General features: G+C 53.9%; 1 protein-coding gene across 1 annotated transcript; it reads left to right on the top strand.

Annotated features, from left to right (window-relative positions):
- Positions 1-8337: 8337 nt before the first annotated feature.
- On the top strand, positions 8338-16042 carry SNORC (secondary ossification center associated regulator of chondrocyte maturation). The gene is made up of 4 exons (XM_068543728.1): positions 8338-8410; positions 14382-14564; positions 14660-14821; positions 16016-16042. The coding sequence occupies exons 1-3, from the start codon at positions 8338-8340 to the stop codon at positions 14767-14769; spliced, it is 366 nt and encodes a 121-aa protein (XP_068399829.1). The 3' UTR covers positions 14770-14821; positions 16016-16042.
- Positions 16043-16932: the final 890 nt, after the last annotated feature.

The raw sequence follows: 16932 nt of genomic DNA, 5'->3' as shown, positions 1-16932 counted from the left end.
GTGTGGGAAGTAGAGCTTCATTAAAAGAGCAACAGGCACGCACGTTCTAAATAGAGTAAGGTGCAGCCGAGAGCACGTTCCAAATGGAAGTTGGCCTCATAGTTAATGGGTTATTTGGGAACAAAAAGAAAAAAGCCCAGCTCTAGAGGATGGCTGTGAGCGCAGGCAATTCCTGATGAAGCCGCAGTGCTTGCTGGGACCGTGGAGAGCCTGGGAACCTTGAGGCAGCCGGATGTGTGATCATTTTACAGACATTGTCAGATGCCCTGAGTGTGACGGACCTGCATAGCTTTTGGTAGTGTTGGTTCTGGACGGGGCACCTGGAGCCTCTGAGAGAAGAGTTTCCCTCCAGGGATTCGTCAGTGGGAATGTTTTGCAGCTAAAGTAACAGACACTGCTATGGTTCAATGTATGGGAGAAACAGCACATAGATGTCGGGAAGCAAGAGAAGAGAACTGGGCTCTTCCCTAATTGCAGCAACTGCCCTGCAGCCTAAAAGCTGCAGTTGCCTCCCCTTTCGTTGCTGGCAAAGTGATGACATCATGGGGATGGAACTCACCGTAGCTTCAACGCTCAGTTCAGTCCAGCTGGTCTTAAGCAGAGACATCATTTCTTAAAGATTGTTTACTTGTCCCCCCAAATCTAGGAGTGGGGGATTATTTTCCCTTGGTAGCCAGTTGTTTTCTCCTTTGAGTGCCTCCTTTAGCATGAGAAGTAGTCCTGAAGGTCAGTGGGTCAGTGTTAGGTTTGGCTGCATATAACAAGATACAAAGTAACAGTGACTTAAACAAGATAGTTTATTTCTCAGGTGAAATCTGGAGGTCATCAGTCCAAGGCTGGTGTGGCTCAGGGACCCAGGTTCTTTCTGTTTTACCCTCCTGGTTGCGGCTTTCATTCTCAAGGTCACTCATGGTCCAAGGTGACTGCTAGAGCACCAACCGTCATGCCTATATTCCAGGCAGGAGGAAGGATTGGGGTGAGGCTCAGGGAGCACACCTCCCTGTTCAGTCAGCCCTCCATGAGGAGCTCTTTTGGGAGCTCTACCAAACATCTTAAGTCTTTTCAACTGGAACATGGATACGTAACTATAGTTAGTTCAAGAAAGGCTGGAAATTTGGGGGTTTTAGTTGAGTGGTTTGCCACCCCAAATACCATTGGGATTCTGTTTCGAAGAAACACGGGGAATGGATGTTACATTGGCAGTTAGCAGCCTCTACCACAATCATTCTCTTTAGCCTGCTTTGAAGTTGGAGGAGTTTGTGATGGTTGAGTTTGTGCACATCCACCATGGGAGAGGAATCCTAGTGGTTACCCTGACGAGGGGGCTCAGAACAGGCTCTGTTCCATTCTTGTGCAGAGCTGGAAACCTGGAGTGATTTCCAAGGGCTCAACCTTGCTGTGTCTAGCAACCCCCAATTCTATACAGAATCTAGGTTTTGGTGTGTGTGTGAGTGTGTGTGTGTGTGTGTGTGTGTGTGTGTGTGTTTTTAAAGGTACCCTGTGGCATGAACCTATGAGTGGTTTTGTGGGTGGGGACACTGGAGTCAAGCCGTCAGATTTGAATGTTGATCTTGCTGTCTCCTTTAGGCAAGTATTTGTTTCCCCATCTGTGAAATGGGAACTGTGAGGTAGCTGTGATCAGTAACTTAAAATGTAATTGCATAGTACCATGCCCAGCGCATAAATGCTTGATAAATATTTGTAGGCCATTTTGCAAGGGAGAAGGGAGTTTGTGGGCTCATGTGTAGGTGCAGTGGAACGTATTAAAAATGGGCAACCTCCCTCTTAGGCATCTGAAAATCAGTGTAAAGAAGTACCCCTCAGGGAGGTAATGTGGCGTGGGTTCCAGGAGACTGGATATTAGCACCAGCTTCGTTATTAACCTGTGCTTCCTGTCCTGTCTCTGGGTCTCAGTTTCCTTGCCTGTCAGATGAGGGGGTTGGCCCAGATCAAATGATGAACTTGAAACAAAAATCAGTCCCTGAGCCCCATGTCCCATGGTTTCTTATTTAGGGTGGGGCCCAGCCCTGGAAATTATTTTTCAGGTGCCCTAAGTGACTCTTAAGTGGACAGCTTGAGTGGGGAACTACTGGCCTAGCTGATCTGTGAGGTTTCCTTCAGCTCTCACCTCCTGAGTGCATATGCGCAAGCGTGATCTGTGTGTGCATCTGTACATCTTTGCAGCATATTGCTGACACTTGGTGTTTGCAGATTTAGCACTTGTGTTTTAGTGTGGGTCTTTGACAAATACCCGTTGTGGTTTTACTAAAGCAGACCCAGGTCAAAATGTAAGCATGGTGAGCCTCAGTTAAGGGAACGAGTCACTGACTTGGATTTTCTGACTTCTTTTGATAACGTCAAGTTAAGCCCTAAGCAGGTCAGGGTCCCATCATGAATCAGAAACCGTCCTAAATATTCAGTCAAAAGAAGTGCAGGCGGAGGGCAGGGGAGAAAAAAGAATTGGCGTTGGAAGAGTAGGGAGGTAAGATTACTGAAGGATTAGTAACTAGGGAGATCACTAATACCTTACCTGATGGTCAGTTATCATATCCTTTTCTAGGTGATACTAATATCTCTTCAATTCACTTACAGTCTCACCTGGATAATTAGTATCTTAACGACTAAATTTTATTTTACATATATATATATATATACACATACAGATATATATGAAAACTTGGTGTATATATATATATATGTATATATACAGCAAGGAATAAAATATACATCAGTTTTTGTTTCTGTGCCTTGTCATAAGGCTGTGGGTGATATTTGTACAACTTCCTTACTTACTTCCCACCATTTCATGTTCTTTTTGCCTTCCACCAGCCCCTGAGCTGGTGGGTGACTTAAACCTTCATTCCCAAGGAGTTTGAGTCCTTAACAGTACTGAGGTTATTGCAGCTTTCGTCTTTAATTAGCTTTTGCCCGAGTTCAGTTTTTTTCTTTTTAATTGAAAAAACTTAAGCATACATTGAAGTAGACTAGTGTCTTTAGTCTGGGCTGGGAAGTCCCACGATCTAGGTGCTGACAGATCAAGTGTCTGGTGAGAGTCATCTTCCTGGTTGGCACATGGCCATCTTCTTGTCATGTCCTCACATGGCAGAGAAGGAGATCTCAGGTCTTTCTCTTTCTATCCCATCTTTTTACCTCTTAAAAATCGTCTTTTTATCCCATTATGCGGACCCCACCCTCACGACCTAATCTAACCCTAACCACCTCCCAAAGGCCCCACCTCTGAATACCATCCCATTGGGACTAGGGCTTCCAACATAACAAATCTTGGGGGACACAACTTTCAGTCACAGCAGCTAGTGTAACAAACTCCTACCGCTTTACCAATTTTGTTTTTTTAATCTCACCTTTTTTCCCTTAGAATAGTTTAAAACGAATCCTAGATATCATTGAGTCACTCGTAAATATTTTAATGTGCGTGGTAACAGACACAGATACCTTTTTAAAAAAAAGTACCTACCAGTGCCACATTAAGAATATTAATAGGGGCTTCCCTGGTGGCGCAGTGGTTGGGAGTCTGCCTGCCAATGCAGGGGACACGGGTTCGAGCCCTGGTCTGGGAAGATCCCACGTGCCGCGGAGCGACTGGGCCCGTGAGCCGCAACTACTGAGCCTGCGCGACTGGAGCCTGTGCTCCGCAACAGGAGAGGCCGCGATAATGAGAGGCCCGTGCACCGCGATGAAGAGTGGCCCCCGCTTGCCACAGCTGGAGAAAGCCCTCGCGCAGAAACGAGGACCCAACACAGCCATAAATAAATTAATTAATTAAATAAATAAACCCAAAGTTTAAAAAAAAAAAAAAAGAATGTTAATAATTTCTTAGTATCTAAACACAGCATGATTTTTTCAGATTATCTTAAAAATGTCTTTTTACAAAAGTTTGAATCAGAATCAAAATCAAAATGAGGTTCACGGATCGTATTTGGTTGCTGTTTAAGTTTCTTTTAGTCTAATCAGTTTCCCCTCCAAAAAAACAAAAATGAAAAAACAAGATCATTTACCCACAGAACATCCCATAATGTGGACTCGGCATGGAGCGTCCTTATAGTGTCAATTTGTTACTCTCCCCCGCACCTTCCGTGAATGAGTAGTCAGGTCTGGAAACTTAACTGGATTCAGATTCTCCCCTCCCCCTCCAAGAATACTTAACTGCTGTACGTCCTGTTGCACCACAGGCAGCACTGTCTGGTCGTCCCATTTTCACTATGTCAAAATTCATCGGTCCTGCTGCTATCAGGTTGATTCATCCATTATAAAAGTTCCGTTGATCTTTCATGTAGCAGTTTTAGCATTCATTGACGATCATTGCCTAGGTCTATTATTTCATCAGTCACTGAAATATAGTGATTCTTTTTGGGGAGAAGGGGGATTTTTAAATTTTTGAATAATTTCAGACTTAAAACTTGCAAGAACAGTAGAAGGAACTCCCACATATCTTTCATCCAGATTCTCCAATTGCTAACATTTTACCACACCTGCTTTATCATTTTTTTCCTCAATAACTACACTCACAATAATGACTCTCAGTAACTATTTTTTATGAATCACTCGAAAGCAAATTGCAGACATTATGTCCCTTATCCCTAAACATTTCAGGGTGTGTTTCCTTGAGACAAGGACATTTACATAACCACAGTACAATTATTAAAATTAGGAAATAAAGTATATGATGCTATTAGTTAATATCCAGGCTTCATTCATATTTCACCAATTGTTCTACTAATGTCTTTTATAAGGAAAAACAAAAAGGTGCAGGATGCCATCATGATTGCTTTTTGTATTTGGATGTCATGTTTCCTGAGTCTTCCCTAATCTGGAACAGTTCCTCTATCTTTCATACCTTGAGATTTTTAAAGGATAATTATTTTGTAGAATGTACTCAGTTTGCATTTGTCTGGTATTTTTCTCATGGTTTAATTGAGATTATGCAATTGGGCAGGAACACTACAGAAGTGATGTTATGTCCTTGATGCGTCATATCAGGAGGTACATGATGTCAGTTTGAACCATTACTGGTGATGTTAACTTTAATTACTTAAAGATAGTATCTGCCAGGTTTTTCCACTGTAATGATTTTTCTCTTTATGGGAGATACTTTGAGACTATGTAAACATCCAGCTCTCATCAAACTTTTATCCGCTTGTTTTAGCAGTCGTTGATGATTCTTGCTTGAACAATTAGTGGTTGTCAAGCTTTCCTGTAATTTATTAGTCAGCATTCTACTATAAGGAGCTTTACACACACACGCACGCACGCATGCATGCATGCACACACTGTAGGTTATAATCGGATACTATTGTGCACAGATTGTCCATTTGGAGCCCCTCCAAGTTGACATTTGTGTCCTTTTGCCATATCCCTATCATCCTTTGAGCACTTTCTTAATTTGGCATGAGATATTCTAGGCTCATCATTTACTTTTACTTTTCCAGATTTGGAACTATAGCCATTTCTCTAAGGAGCCTGCTGCTTCCGCAGGGGAGGCCTGAGGATTTGTGAGTGGAAGATTCTCAGATTTGTTTTGAGTCTGCCCAAATACCCCCATTCCAGGTCTCAGGGTCTCACTCCTTCCCATTCAGTGCCATAAATTTCACCTAAAGAATTGACACAGCTGTGAATTCAATTTGACTGTAATTTTGCAAGCCACACTTCCTCGTTACTGAAGTTGCTGTGGCCAGTGCTGCTGCTGCTGCCAGAGACATTGTCAGAAATCTGAATCAGAAGGAGAGGCACTTCTCTCCCGCCTTTCATCTCCCCCCAGTGCCTCCATTGCAGATGCCAACAGGGAGTCAGCTGGCAAGAATCTCTCAGGAGTGTGCTCTGGGAGCCTGACTCTACATTACATTGAGGGAACAGAACGGTGAGGACGGGAGATAGAGCAAACGAGCAGCACCAACAGACGAGTGAACAAGTGAGAAGATGCTCGATGTTAATTCTATCCCAGAAATCCCAACTGAGTGAATTCCAGTATTAAGTTCCTATCATGTGCTAGGTTCTAGAAATACACTGGTGAACTAAACACAGCCCCAGCTGTCTAGGACTTAGTCACAGAGTAGAGACAGACAACCAATGGACACTTCATTTAAAGGCACCATATCATATATCTGACAAAGAATTTTTATCTGGGTACGCACACCAAAAAAATCCTAAAAATAAATTCAACGTGATAGACCACCCTAATATATCAGCAAAAAAAACCTGAGCAGACCCTTCACACAGGAGGATATTCCTGTGGTCAATAAATATGAAAAGGTGTTCAACTTTATTAGTCATGGGAGTACAACCACGGTGAGAAACCACTACATACCTATCAGAACGGCTAGAAATAAAAAAGACGGGCAATGCCAGGTATTGGTGAGGGTGTGGAGTAACTGGAACTCCCACACTGCTGATGAGTATGAATGAGAACAAACACTGGAAAGCAGCTCGTCCGCATCTACAGAATCTAAACACTATACTCTCACCTAGCAATCCTATCTTCAGATACATAACCAAGAGAAATTAGTGTATATGTTCACCAAAGGCAGGTACAAGAATACCCACAGGAGCTATATTCATAAAAGTTCAGACCTGGAAATAACCCAAATTGACATAAATAAATGGATAAAATGGATAAAAGTGGATACATTGTGGCACAGTCATACAATTGAATACTATTCAGCAATAAAAAAGACAGCCACTGCTACGTGCAACAATGTGGATGAATCTCACAGAATGTTGAGAAGAAGCCAGACACAAGAGTTCCTGTCATATGATTCCGTTTATTTGAAGTTCAAGAGTAGAGGAAGCTAATCTATGGCGATAGAAGACAGATCGGCACCTTGGGGGTACTGACTAGGGAGGGGCAGGAAGAATCCTGCTGGTGTGCTGGAAGTGTTCTATATTGATTTGGGTGGTGTTTATTCATGTATGAAAGTTCATCAAGCTGTAAACATAAGATTTGTGTACTTCACAATATATAGGTCATCCCTCAAAAAATTAACCAAAAAAAAAAAAAAAAAAAGGAAATGAGAGTTTCATATAAATATAAATGCTAAGAAGAAATTTAAAGCCATGTGATGGGTGGATGGGGGACTGAATGATCAGAGCTGAGACCTGAATGGTGATTAGGAGGTAGCCATGTAATGAGCTGAGAGACTGCTTTCTGGGAGAGGGGACAGCGAGTGAAAAGGCCCTGAGGCAGGATTAAGTTTGGTGTATTGGAGGAACCTCGTCAAGGCCAGCAGGCTGAACATAGTGAGCAGGGCCAAGGCAAGTCCTTAGTTTGGCTTTTTATTCTAAGAGCAGTGGGAAACCATGAAGGGTTTGAAGTAGGGGGGTGTACTTTCTGAGAGCTTAGACAAGGGAAAGAGAGAGACCTCTGATGAATTTTAATTATGTGGCTACGACATCTGGAAGGTGGGGAGCTGGGATTTAACTACTGTGCAGGGCTGGGGAGGCAGTGCAGTCAAGGTTTGTTTTGGACACGTTAAGTTGGAGACGCTCATTAGGTACCCTTGGGGCTGTCCGGGAGGCAGTGGGTGATGGGGCTGAAGTTCTGGGCCAGAACTGGGTTAGAAATGTGTGTTATGAACACACAGGTGGTATTTCAAGTCCCAGGTGCCTAGGAGAACAGAGAGCAAGAAGAAGGGACACAGGGCGTTTTATGACGTGAGTTTTTCCGGAGAGACTAGAGCTGCCAGAAGGTTTGGATGGAAACTGCTTTAAAAGTGCTGCTTTAACAAGCGCTGTTGTGTGCCCACGCCCCGCCAGGCATCGAGAGCCCAAATGTGAGCAGAACCTGGCCCTCATCAGTGCTGCCAGCCTAGGGTTGGAGTCTCCCAAGCCTGGGCCTTGAGCACTAAAATGCAGATTCCTGGGCCCATCCACGACCCACTGAAACAGAGTGCCAGGGCCATCTGCATTTATCAAGCTCCCTGGGTGAGTCTTGCACATGGAGGTTGAGATTCTCTCACTTCCAGTGGCCCAGGTGTGTGTGTGTGTGTGTGTGTGTGTGTGTGTGTGTGTGAGAGAGAGAGAGAGAGAGAGAGAGAGAAGGAGAGCGGGAAAGAGCAATTTCCTCTTTCCCTCTCTGAGGGTGGGGCTACTCCAGAGTTCAGGAAAGCAGTCAGTTCTGTAAGCTTTGCTGTGTGTGTGTGTCTGTGTGTCTGTGTGTGTGTGTGTTTTCATGTGTGGGGGGCGGGCACGGTGTCCCAGGAGGACAGAGTTTGCATTGATGAAACCCTTCCCAGCCCTTTGATGCCTCTTTCCCTCTGCCCTGAAGTTAAGCAGCTCAGCCCTCGGTGCACCCCGCTCGCCGGCCGCGCTCGCTCACGGGCCGGGATGGCGTTCCGTCTGGCCCTGCGCATAGCGCTGCTGCTGCTCTCCGGGGTCCTGGCCCCTGCGGTGCTCACAGGTAAGCGTGCTCCCTGGGCTCTGCTACCACCAGCCGCCCAAGGCTAAGAAGTACCTTAGGCCAGAATCTCTAATGCCCACCGGCAAGGCCATTCACAGGAGATGGGGTGGCAGTTTGGGGTGATTCTGTGAAGGGCTCCCCCAAGACAGGCTGGCAGCAGCTGCGTCAGAGGCCTCAGGGCATCGTTAGCTATAGAGACAGTGACCTCTGAAGTAGGAGGGTGACTTGGGGAGCAGGGCCAGGGACATTAGCTGCCTAGGGGACATGGGGATTACTCCAGCACCCTAAAATCTGAAGGCCTTCAGATCTGGGAGTCAGGAGGGGGCACCAGGCAAGCAGCTGAGGGGCAGAGGCCCCAGGCCCCTAGATGTAAGACCACAGAGCCCTACCATTTATTTGTCAAGCCCTGCAAGCCCTTCTCTGCTGGTTTTCTGAAATGTCCTTTGAGAGTGAAGACCCAGGTACTGTTTCCATCTTGGGAAGAATTCCAGACGGAGCACAGGGCCAGAGACCCCTCTGTAAAACCATGAGGATGCTGGACTGAGGCTGAAAATGGCCGGGTCCGGGGTCTGGCGAGAAGGGTCCCGCCAGGCTTGGGTCGGCAGGCTCCTGGGACCTGAGCCCCCGTCCTGGGCACAGCTGTGGGGCTTCAAAGCCTGAGCGAGAAAAGGCACAGACGGGTCATGGGTGGTCTTTCTCCTGGAAGAAAGCCATCTCTGATGGCCGCGAGGTGGGCCAAAGGGAGGTGTTTCAGGGCTCCTGTGGGGAGTCCTGGGGCTGGAGAGATGTGCGGGTGGGGGGCCCCTGGAGACCCTCCGCGGCATGGGTTTCGGGGGAGTGTCTGTGGATCTGAGGGAGGCTGTGATGCCATCGTGTGGACGTGGTGCTGGGAGAGCTGCTGGGGGATGCGAGGCCTGGGGGGACCCTTGCGGTCACACACTCAGGCACGAACACGGGAGGAAACGGGGTGGGGCGGCGAGGAGGCTGTGGGCCTGCCGGCCTCCCTCTGGACGCCCTAGGAAGAAGCTTGCGGGCTGGCTTCGTTTCTGGCTCTGTCCTCCTCGCTGTTTCTCAGCCTCTCTGTGCCTCTCCTCTGCTGTACCCTGGCGATAACCATAGCGCCTCTGCCTCTCTCGCAGGAGACTGTAGGTCTGCCAAGTTCACACACGTGAGCTTTCAGGACGGGCCAGGCAGCTGGTAGCGCTCAGCGCATGTTAGGAGAAAAACATCCCCAGCCGCTCTGCTGGGTGCAGGGTAGTCTCTGGCAGAAGCACCTCCTCACGTGGCTGGGAAAGCACCCAGCCTCCCTTTTGGTGGGAGAGGGGCCAGCTGGGCAAGCCTGGGGGCTGGTGTGGTGCCCAGGGAATTCGGGAAGTGATCTAAAGTGGGGTGGCGTCCCCCGTGGCTCCCTTATACCCCACCCACCCCAGTGAAAAGCTTCTCCCGCCTGGTGGTCAAAGTGGGTGGAGGTGAAGGTGCTGGCGTCCGTCTGCCTGGGGTCTGGGGCCGTGTGGGCAGCTTCTGTCCGGTTTCTTGGTCCCCATGCAGCCAGCCCTCCCAGCCAGGCTGCCGGCCAGAGGCGCTGGATCAGACTGTGCACACACAGCCTGGGTGGGTGGGCTGCGTCTGCCGCCGCAGGAATGCCTGGGGACAGCCTCATGTCTGGCGGCAGCAGGACCTCACCTGGCCTCACCTCCCGAGTCCCCTCCACGTGTCCTACCAAGGGCAGGCAGGCCAGCCCCACCCCGGAGTCTTTGGGGTTCCTGCCGCTCTGGGAGGGAGGGGGTTCGGGAGGCTCCTGGCCGCCCCACCCCCGGCTGGAGGCTCAGAGCAGGTGTGCAGCAGGCCCCACGGGCCCCCGGCCCGCTGCTCCCTGGGCTGGGGTCCTGAGCAGGCAGGCGGGGAGGGAGCGGCCCGCTGCCCCCCCCTGCAGGTCGCCCGTGGCCACAGCTACCGAGGTGAGGGGGGAGCAGGCCAGGCTGAGCGGGCGGGAGGCCAGGGCAGGGATGAAAAGGCCCTTCATGGCCGCACAAAGGCCGTCTGTGAGCTCGGGCGCCTGGCCTCCGGGCCCAGTGGTCAGACTGAGCGTTAAACAAGCTTATTTACTGACAGGCGGTGGGGCTGGAGGAGAGCCCACGGTGCCCAGGCCTGTGGCAGGGTCACGAGGCCCCCACTTCTCCTGGTCTTCTCAGTCAGCGCGCGGAGCCGCAGGTCGCTGCTCACGCTGGTCCTTGCCCTCCCCCGTCTCCGTCCTCACGTGACACCTCTGCTCGCCTTCCACGCCTGCCCTCGTACCAGTCCCTCTGCCTGGCATTTCTTTCCCCCTCCTCAGATGGGGCCTGCTGTGCGGAAGCCCCCTGACAACGGCCTCTGTTCATGGCTCCCCAGAAGAATAGATTTGCTTCCCCCTCTGACGACAGCAAATTGAGAGAATACGGAGGCACGTAGATGAGGACAAGAAAATGCCTGGCCCTCCTTGGCAGCTGCACCTCCTTTGCCGGAGGGCTGGTGACAGCGCAGGCTGCGGTTCTGGCCCATGTGTGCCGCTGGGGCACCCACCTGGGCTGGCAGGGAGCTGGCTGGGCCCTGGGCCCTGGCTGCTTGGGTGCAGATGAGTCCTTGAAGCCCGGATCAGCCTCTGGGGGTCTCCTGGTGATGGTCAGCTACAGCAGGCGCAAAGCCCGCAGGGTGGCAAGGGCCATGGTGCCCAGGCCAGAAAGGCCCTAGGGCAGAGGCAGCAGCTGACGATGGCCTTGACAGCACAGTCACCACCTAGTGAGGGCTGTGAGAGGCACAGTCCAACCCCCATTCCACAGGTCGGGAAGTGAAGGCAGGCGGCGAAGTCAGTCCGCGGTGGTCCCGGGGCGAGGCTGTGACGGAGCCGGGATTTGGACCCAGCCCTCCTGATTTGGAAGCCAAAGGATTCAGCCCCTCAAGCTTCAGAGACTGGCTGAGTCTTGAAGGGGCGGGAGGGGGTGCGCACAGCAGGGATGAGGGGGCCTGGGCTGGTGTATCTGGCAGGGAGGGTCCAGGCTTCTGTGGGGAGGAACAGAGTGAGGCTGGGTCACTGGGGGCAGACAGGGAGAAGGTCTGGGTGGGTCTCCAAGCACCCTGCTCAGAGGGCCCTTCTCCCCCAGAGATGGCTCCCAGGCTCTGGCAAAGGGCAGAGGGTGACCACTAGTTCCTGGGAGTGAGCCCCTGCCTGTCACTCCTCTTCCTGAGCTTGGGGCTGACTCCTTGGACGCCACCAGGTTGGCTGGCCCTGATACCCAGTAGCCCTGTGGTGGCCTCTCTGGCCAGAGGCCTGGCAGTTGGAGGTGAGCTCTGGTTAGTGGTGGTAGGACAGGGAGGTGCCCGGCTGCCACTCTGTCTTGGGCATGTGGTGAACAAGTGGGGACCAGTGGTTTGTTCATTTATCTGGGAGGCAGGCAGTCTGCGAGCCCTAGACCTCAGGGCCTGCCAAGTGGTGGGTAGACCCAGGCCTTTTCTCTGCTCAGCCCCGGAGAGCCCATGCCTAGGGCCTGGAGCCTTCCATGGCAGCTGCAGGCTGCAGACCCCAGCCCTCCCAGGCAGCGACAAGGGAGGCCTGACAGAGTCACTTTCCCCTTCCTCACAGGGAAGTCTCTGAAGTTGGCGGTGGACCAGGGTGGCCCCCAGACACCAGCACTGCTTCAGCCTGGGCCCTGGGAGAGGGAGGCTTCCACAGAGTGGGTGCAGGGGCCTTCCGCCCCTGCGAGGCCTCCTTGCCAGGGGTGATCCTGAAAAGGGGCACAGGCCCGGGCAAGCCCTGGGAATATGCCAGCTGTCCCTGCCTGCAAGCTGAGCCTCGGAACTGATCCAGCTGAGGCCTGGGAGAGGCACCAGGGGCAGGGCCTGGGAGCTGGGGACCTTGTAAAATTTTGTCATGAAACTATCTGAAGTTTACAGAAAAGTTACAAGAATAATCCAGTAGGCTCTTCACTTGGATTCACGGACCGCCAACATTTTGCCATATTTGCTCTTCTCACCGTCTTCCTGTCTCTATTTACTCACTTACCTATCTGATTGCTTGAACCATTTGACAGTAAGTTGCAGACATCATGCCCCTTTGTCCCTAAATACTTCCTAAGGACAAGGACATTCTCTTACATAAGCAGAGTCAGTTATCCAAACCAGGAAGTGAAAACTGACGCAGTACTATCACCTGAACTACAGCCTTATTCATAGTTCACCAGTGGACTCCATAATGTTCCATCCAGGAACGCAAGGTGCGTTGTGTTGTCACAGCTCCTTAGTCCCCAACCTGGAACAATTCCTCACCCTTTCTTTGTCTCTCACGACCTTAAAAGTTTTTGAAAGCCTAGTTATTTTAAGACTGCCCTGGAATTTGGGTTTGGCTGTTTACTCATGATTTGCCTCAGGTGGACACATTGGCAGAAGAACCCTGGAAGTACCTTTGTGTCTTCCCAGAGCAGCCCCCTCTCCAGGAGCTGGTGAGCCTGGAAGCAGGGTGTGGGTCTGGCTTGTCTGTGCCCTGCGGGAGCTCTCAGGGCTGGAGCCCCCAAGTGTGAAATGTGCCCCAGGGACCGCAGGTGGGCTGGCCAGGGTTGTACTGACTGAACCACAACTTCCCAGGAAGTTTCTCGGGAAGCACAACCTCTTCAGGGGCTTCAATCCCCAGCAGCACCTAACTGCCAGCGCAGCGCCCACCTCAGCTTAACACTTAACAAGTGTCACTTCCCCAGGACCTACAGAGCCCAGCAGTCCAGATGGGGGGCCCCAGGCTCTGCTGGGAGTCGAAGTGCCCTGCCTCCCCCGGCCCCCCTGCCCCCCTGCCCTGAAGCTTCTTGGAAGACCATAGAGCAGCTGGTATCAATGAGCCGGTGTGCTGTGGTGCCCACTAAGCCCATTCTAGCACCCCTGGATCACACCAGAGATCACTCAGGGCTGGGGCGGGGGGGGCCTGGAGCCTGCTTCCCATCCTGGTGTTGGACCTCACTGGGTGTCTGGCAAGGCTGGATGGGGCCAGGGCCGGGGTGTTGCTCTGAAGCTCCTCAGGCTAGGACCCCTGATGGGGGAGCAAAATTGGTGTGGGCTGCCTGGGGTTACCATGCAGGCCTCTCAGCCTGTCCCTCTCGTTCTCCGGAGCCCCAGCTAGCGCGGGGGTGAGGGCTTACCCTTTCCTGGGGCTTCCCTTACACTGACCACAGACACCCCTGCCCACCCCTCTGGCCCTGTTCTGTGTGGAGGCAGCAACGTGCTGGCATCACAGTTTCTTAGCCTAGAGAGGCCCCTGCGCTTTAAGCCTCAGACACTCGGGGGGCGTGTGGAGGCACGTGCGGGCGCTAGACCCCGTGCCCTGGGGGCTGCTCCACTCTGCCCAGGTTAGGGCCGAGGAGCAGCAGGGTCGGCTGCCCCTGGGGTGTGGGGCGGGCCTCTCCTCTCCACCTCCTGCAGCAGTGGGCCCCTCACCGGCCGGGCTGGGCAGGAACCCTGGTTCCCGGAGAGGGCACTGCCCCACCCGGTGTCTTCTCCAGGGTGAAGGCTGCCCTGGGTCTGCCCTGTGCGGGTGCGGGGAGAGGACCCTTTACAAGTGTCACTTCCCCAGGACCTACAGAGCCCAGCAGTTCAGATGGGGGGCCCCAGGCTCTGCTGGGAGTCGAAGTGCCCTGCCTCCCCCGGGCCCCCTGCCCTGAAGCTCGCTGCCAGCCCGAGGTTCTTCCAGCTTCCTCCCGAGTGGGCCTGTTGGTCCCTCAGTGCCCTCCTCCCCCATCAACCTGTCCTCTCATGGCAGGGGCGGCCTGACCCCAGCGGGGGCTCTGGGGCCACACGTGGGCCACTCGGCCTCCGTCGCCCCACCTGCGAAGCGGCAAGCACCGCGCTGAGCCCCAGAGCCCCGCACTCAGCGCCCCTTCCCAGTCGCTCAACGGCGGGGGCGACGTCCCCGTCGGCCCTGCCGCCCAGGCCCCCACACCTGTCCTTGGCCTTGCAGCCGAGGGCCCGCAGGAGCCCGTGCCCACCCTGTGGAACGAGCCCGCCGAGCTGCCATCGGGAGAAGGCCCCGTGGAGAGCACCAGCCCCGCCCGGGAGCCGGCGGTCAGCGGCCCGCCCGCGCCCACCGCCGCGCCGAGCCCCGAGGACAGCACCGCGCGGGAGCATCTGGACCAGGGCGGCGGTACGGGCTGGGGCGCGGGGGCCGGGCGGGCCGGGAGGAAGGGGTGGGGGGGGGGGCCGGGCCTCGGGGCTGACGCGGCCCTCCGTCCTCCCCAGGCTCGCTGGGGCCCGGCGCCATCGCGGCCATCGTCATCGCCGCCCTGCTGGCCACCTGCGTGGTGCTGGCGCTCGTGGTCGTCGCGCTGAGAAAGTTTTCCGCCTCCTGAAGCGAATAAAGGGGCCGCGCCCCGGCCGCGGCGCGACTCGGCGGCACCCCCGGTGCGCGCCCCCGTGTTTCCATGTGTCCGCGCGTGAGTGTGTGGGCGAACGGGTGAGGGAGGGGCGGGCGACGTGCACGTGCTCGGGGCTCGAGGCGCGCGAGAGCGCGCACACGTGCGCGTGCGTGAGCGCACGTGCGCCGGGGCCCCGCAGGAGGGTGGGTGCGTGCGCGATGCGCGTGCGCCGGAGGCCGCCGGTGTGCGGGAGCGGGGCTTGCGGAGCGCTCTGGGCAGAGTCCTCGGCGAGGCCGTAGGAGCGCGGAGTGCGCGTGCCGCAGCCCCCTGCTCGTCCCGCAAACTGCCCGGGGCCTGCCCTCTGCCGCCCCCTCAGCTCCGGCCCTGGAGCGCTGCCAGCGCGGGCCGGCGTGAGGCCCCGAGGGCAGGAGAGGCAGCGGCCTGCCCCGGGCCTGCCGCCCTGCTTTCTGCGTCTCGCTGGGTGATGGTGGGGTCCGCGGGACCCTCGGCTGTCCCGGCTCCCCAGCCAGAGGCCAGTGACTTTGGGGGTGGGGGGCGTCTTCTGACTGTGGCAGCCAGCGCGCTATTTGTGGGCTCTGAGCCCCAGACCTGCACCCTCAGGACCCCTGGGGGCCCCTCTACCCCAGGGAGCCCAAGGAGCGAACGAGCAAAGTGGTGAAGCCCGGGTGCTGTGGGCCCCTGTCCTGGCTCCCCAACCCACAGCCCCAGACCGCCTCCCTACCCTGGCTTGGGTAAGCTTGTGCAGGGGGCTTCACCGAGCCTCTGGCAGAGCGGGCAACACCACGCGGGAGGGCTGTTTGTTTGGAGAAAGAAAACAAAAAGGCTTTTCAAGCTCATCTCTTTTCACTTCAACCCTGAAATTATGGCAGCTGAATGAGGGATGAGGAACCACCCAGCCGTGCCATGCCCCAGCTTGGCCCTGGCACTGGGTCCTTGGTCATGCCCTCTGTCTTCCATACTTCCCAGGAAGCCTAACTTTTATAATTTAGAGAGAGGGATTTAAAATAGTGGCTTACCTGCTCTGGGTGCAGCAGGAAAGAAGTCAGAACTGCGTCCTGTCCCCACCCTCCAAGGGCCCTTGGAGTGACGACCCTAAGGCCTAGAGGGGGCACTGTCTGCAAACCCCAGTGATGGTTTAACACCTGGGCCACAGGAGGATCCTTGTGAGTGAGTGCTGGCGGAGTGAGCTGTTCCTCTTTTTTTTCACCATTGTCTCTAGTAACTGTTTTGGCCTCCTTGGTTTCTCTGAGCTCCTGACTACACCTGTTCTGGCGAAGACCAGTTTTCTCCTCCTGGATACGCCAGATGGCCACACGTGGTACCCACTCACACTCCCCAAAACACATCACGGCTTAAGTTTCTGCTTATAAAAGACTTATGAAACTGACTGGTTTTCATGAAACTGTTTACATTATTACACATAACCTGCAGTAGCCGAAGCCCTCCTTAGAGCAGGTGACCCAAGTTAGTATGCTGTTTCCCAGCTCCAAAAAGAAAAGCGGGGTAAGGGCCAGGACCAACAACTCCCCTCCCCAGCCCCACCCTGCCAAGAGCAATATGGGGCTCCGAAATGGTCCCTCTCCCCGTCCCCTCACTCCTGGGAAACTCAGGTGCAGGTGCTCCCCCTGGGGTTGCAGCACAGAAGCCCCAAGAGCATCAGCCCCTCACTGGGACCGGGGCGGGGGGGTCCCTCTCCAGTTGGACCAGCATGTTGTGTATGTATGCCTCTTCCAGGGATTCATCCAGTTCTCAAAGGGTCTGAGGTCTCAAGAACGCCAAGGGCCGTGCTGTGGCCTGTGGGAAGATGCTGCAACGTCCCAGTTGATCTAAATCCTGGGCTTCTAATCTAAGTATGTCCTGGCAGAAAGAGCATGGCCACAGGCAGGCAGGGCTGGGCAGGGTGGGATTCAAGGCCCTCCACATTCCAGGACAGAGCCAGGTGTGGGGTGGCTCTGAGGGCCAGCTGCAGCCTCCGGTAACTGGCTGCCGCCTCTGGAGATGGGAAGAAGTGTCCCAGGCCAGTGACCGGCCAGGTGGGAAGCCACAGTCCCAAACCTTATGGGACCACCACCCACTGACACCTCTGTCCCACAGTGTTCAAACCTGCAGAAGGGTGCCACCCCACTGCCTCAAACA

This window comes from Eschrichtius robustus, chromosome 5 (genome assembly GCF_028021215.1).
Source record: "Eschrichtius robustus isolate mEscRob2 chromosome 5, mEscRob2.pri, whole genome shotgun sequence".
NCBI lineage: Eukaryota > Metazoa > Chordata > Mammalia > Artiodactyla > Eschrichtiidae > Eschrichtius > Eschrichtius robustus.
This window is presented reverse-complemented; position numbering and strand designations above follow the sequence as displayed.

Coding starts and splice junctions, on each gene's coding strand:
- SNORC (XM_068543728.1), top strand. CDS start 8,338: ATGGCGTTCCGTCTGGCCCTGCGCATAGCGCTGCTGCTGCTCTCCGGG. Junction 8,411..14,381: donor GGCCCCTGCGGTGCTCACAG/GTAAGCGTGCTC, acceptor TTGGCCTTGCAG/CCGAGGGCCCGCAGGAGCCC. Junction 14,565..14,659: donor GCATCTGGACCAGGGCGGCG/GTACGGGCTGGG, acceptor CGTCCTCCCCAG/GCTCGCTGGGGCCCGGCGCC.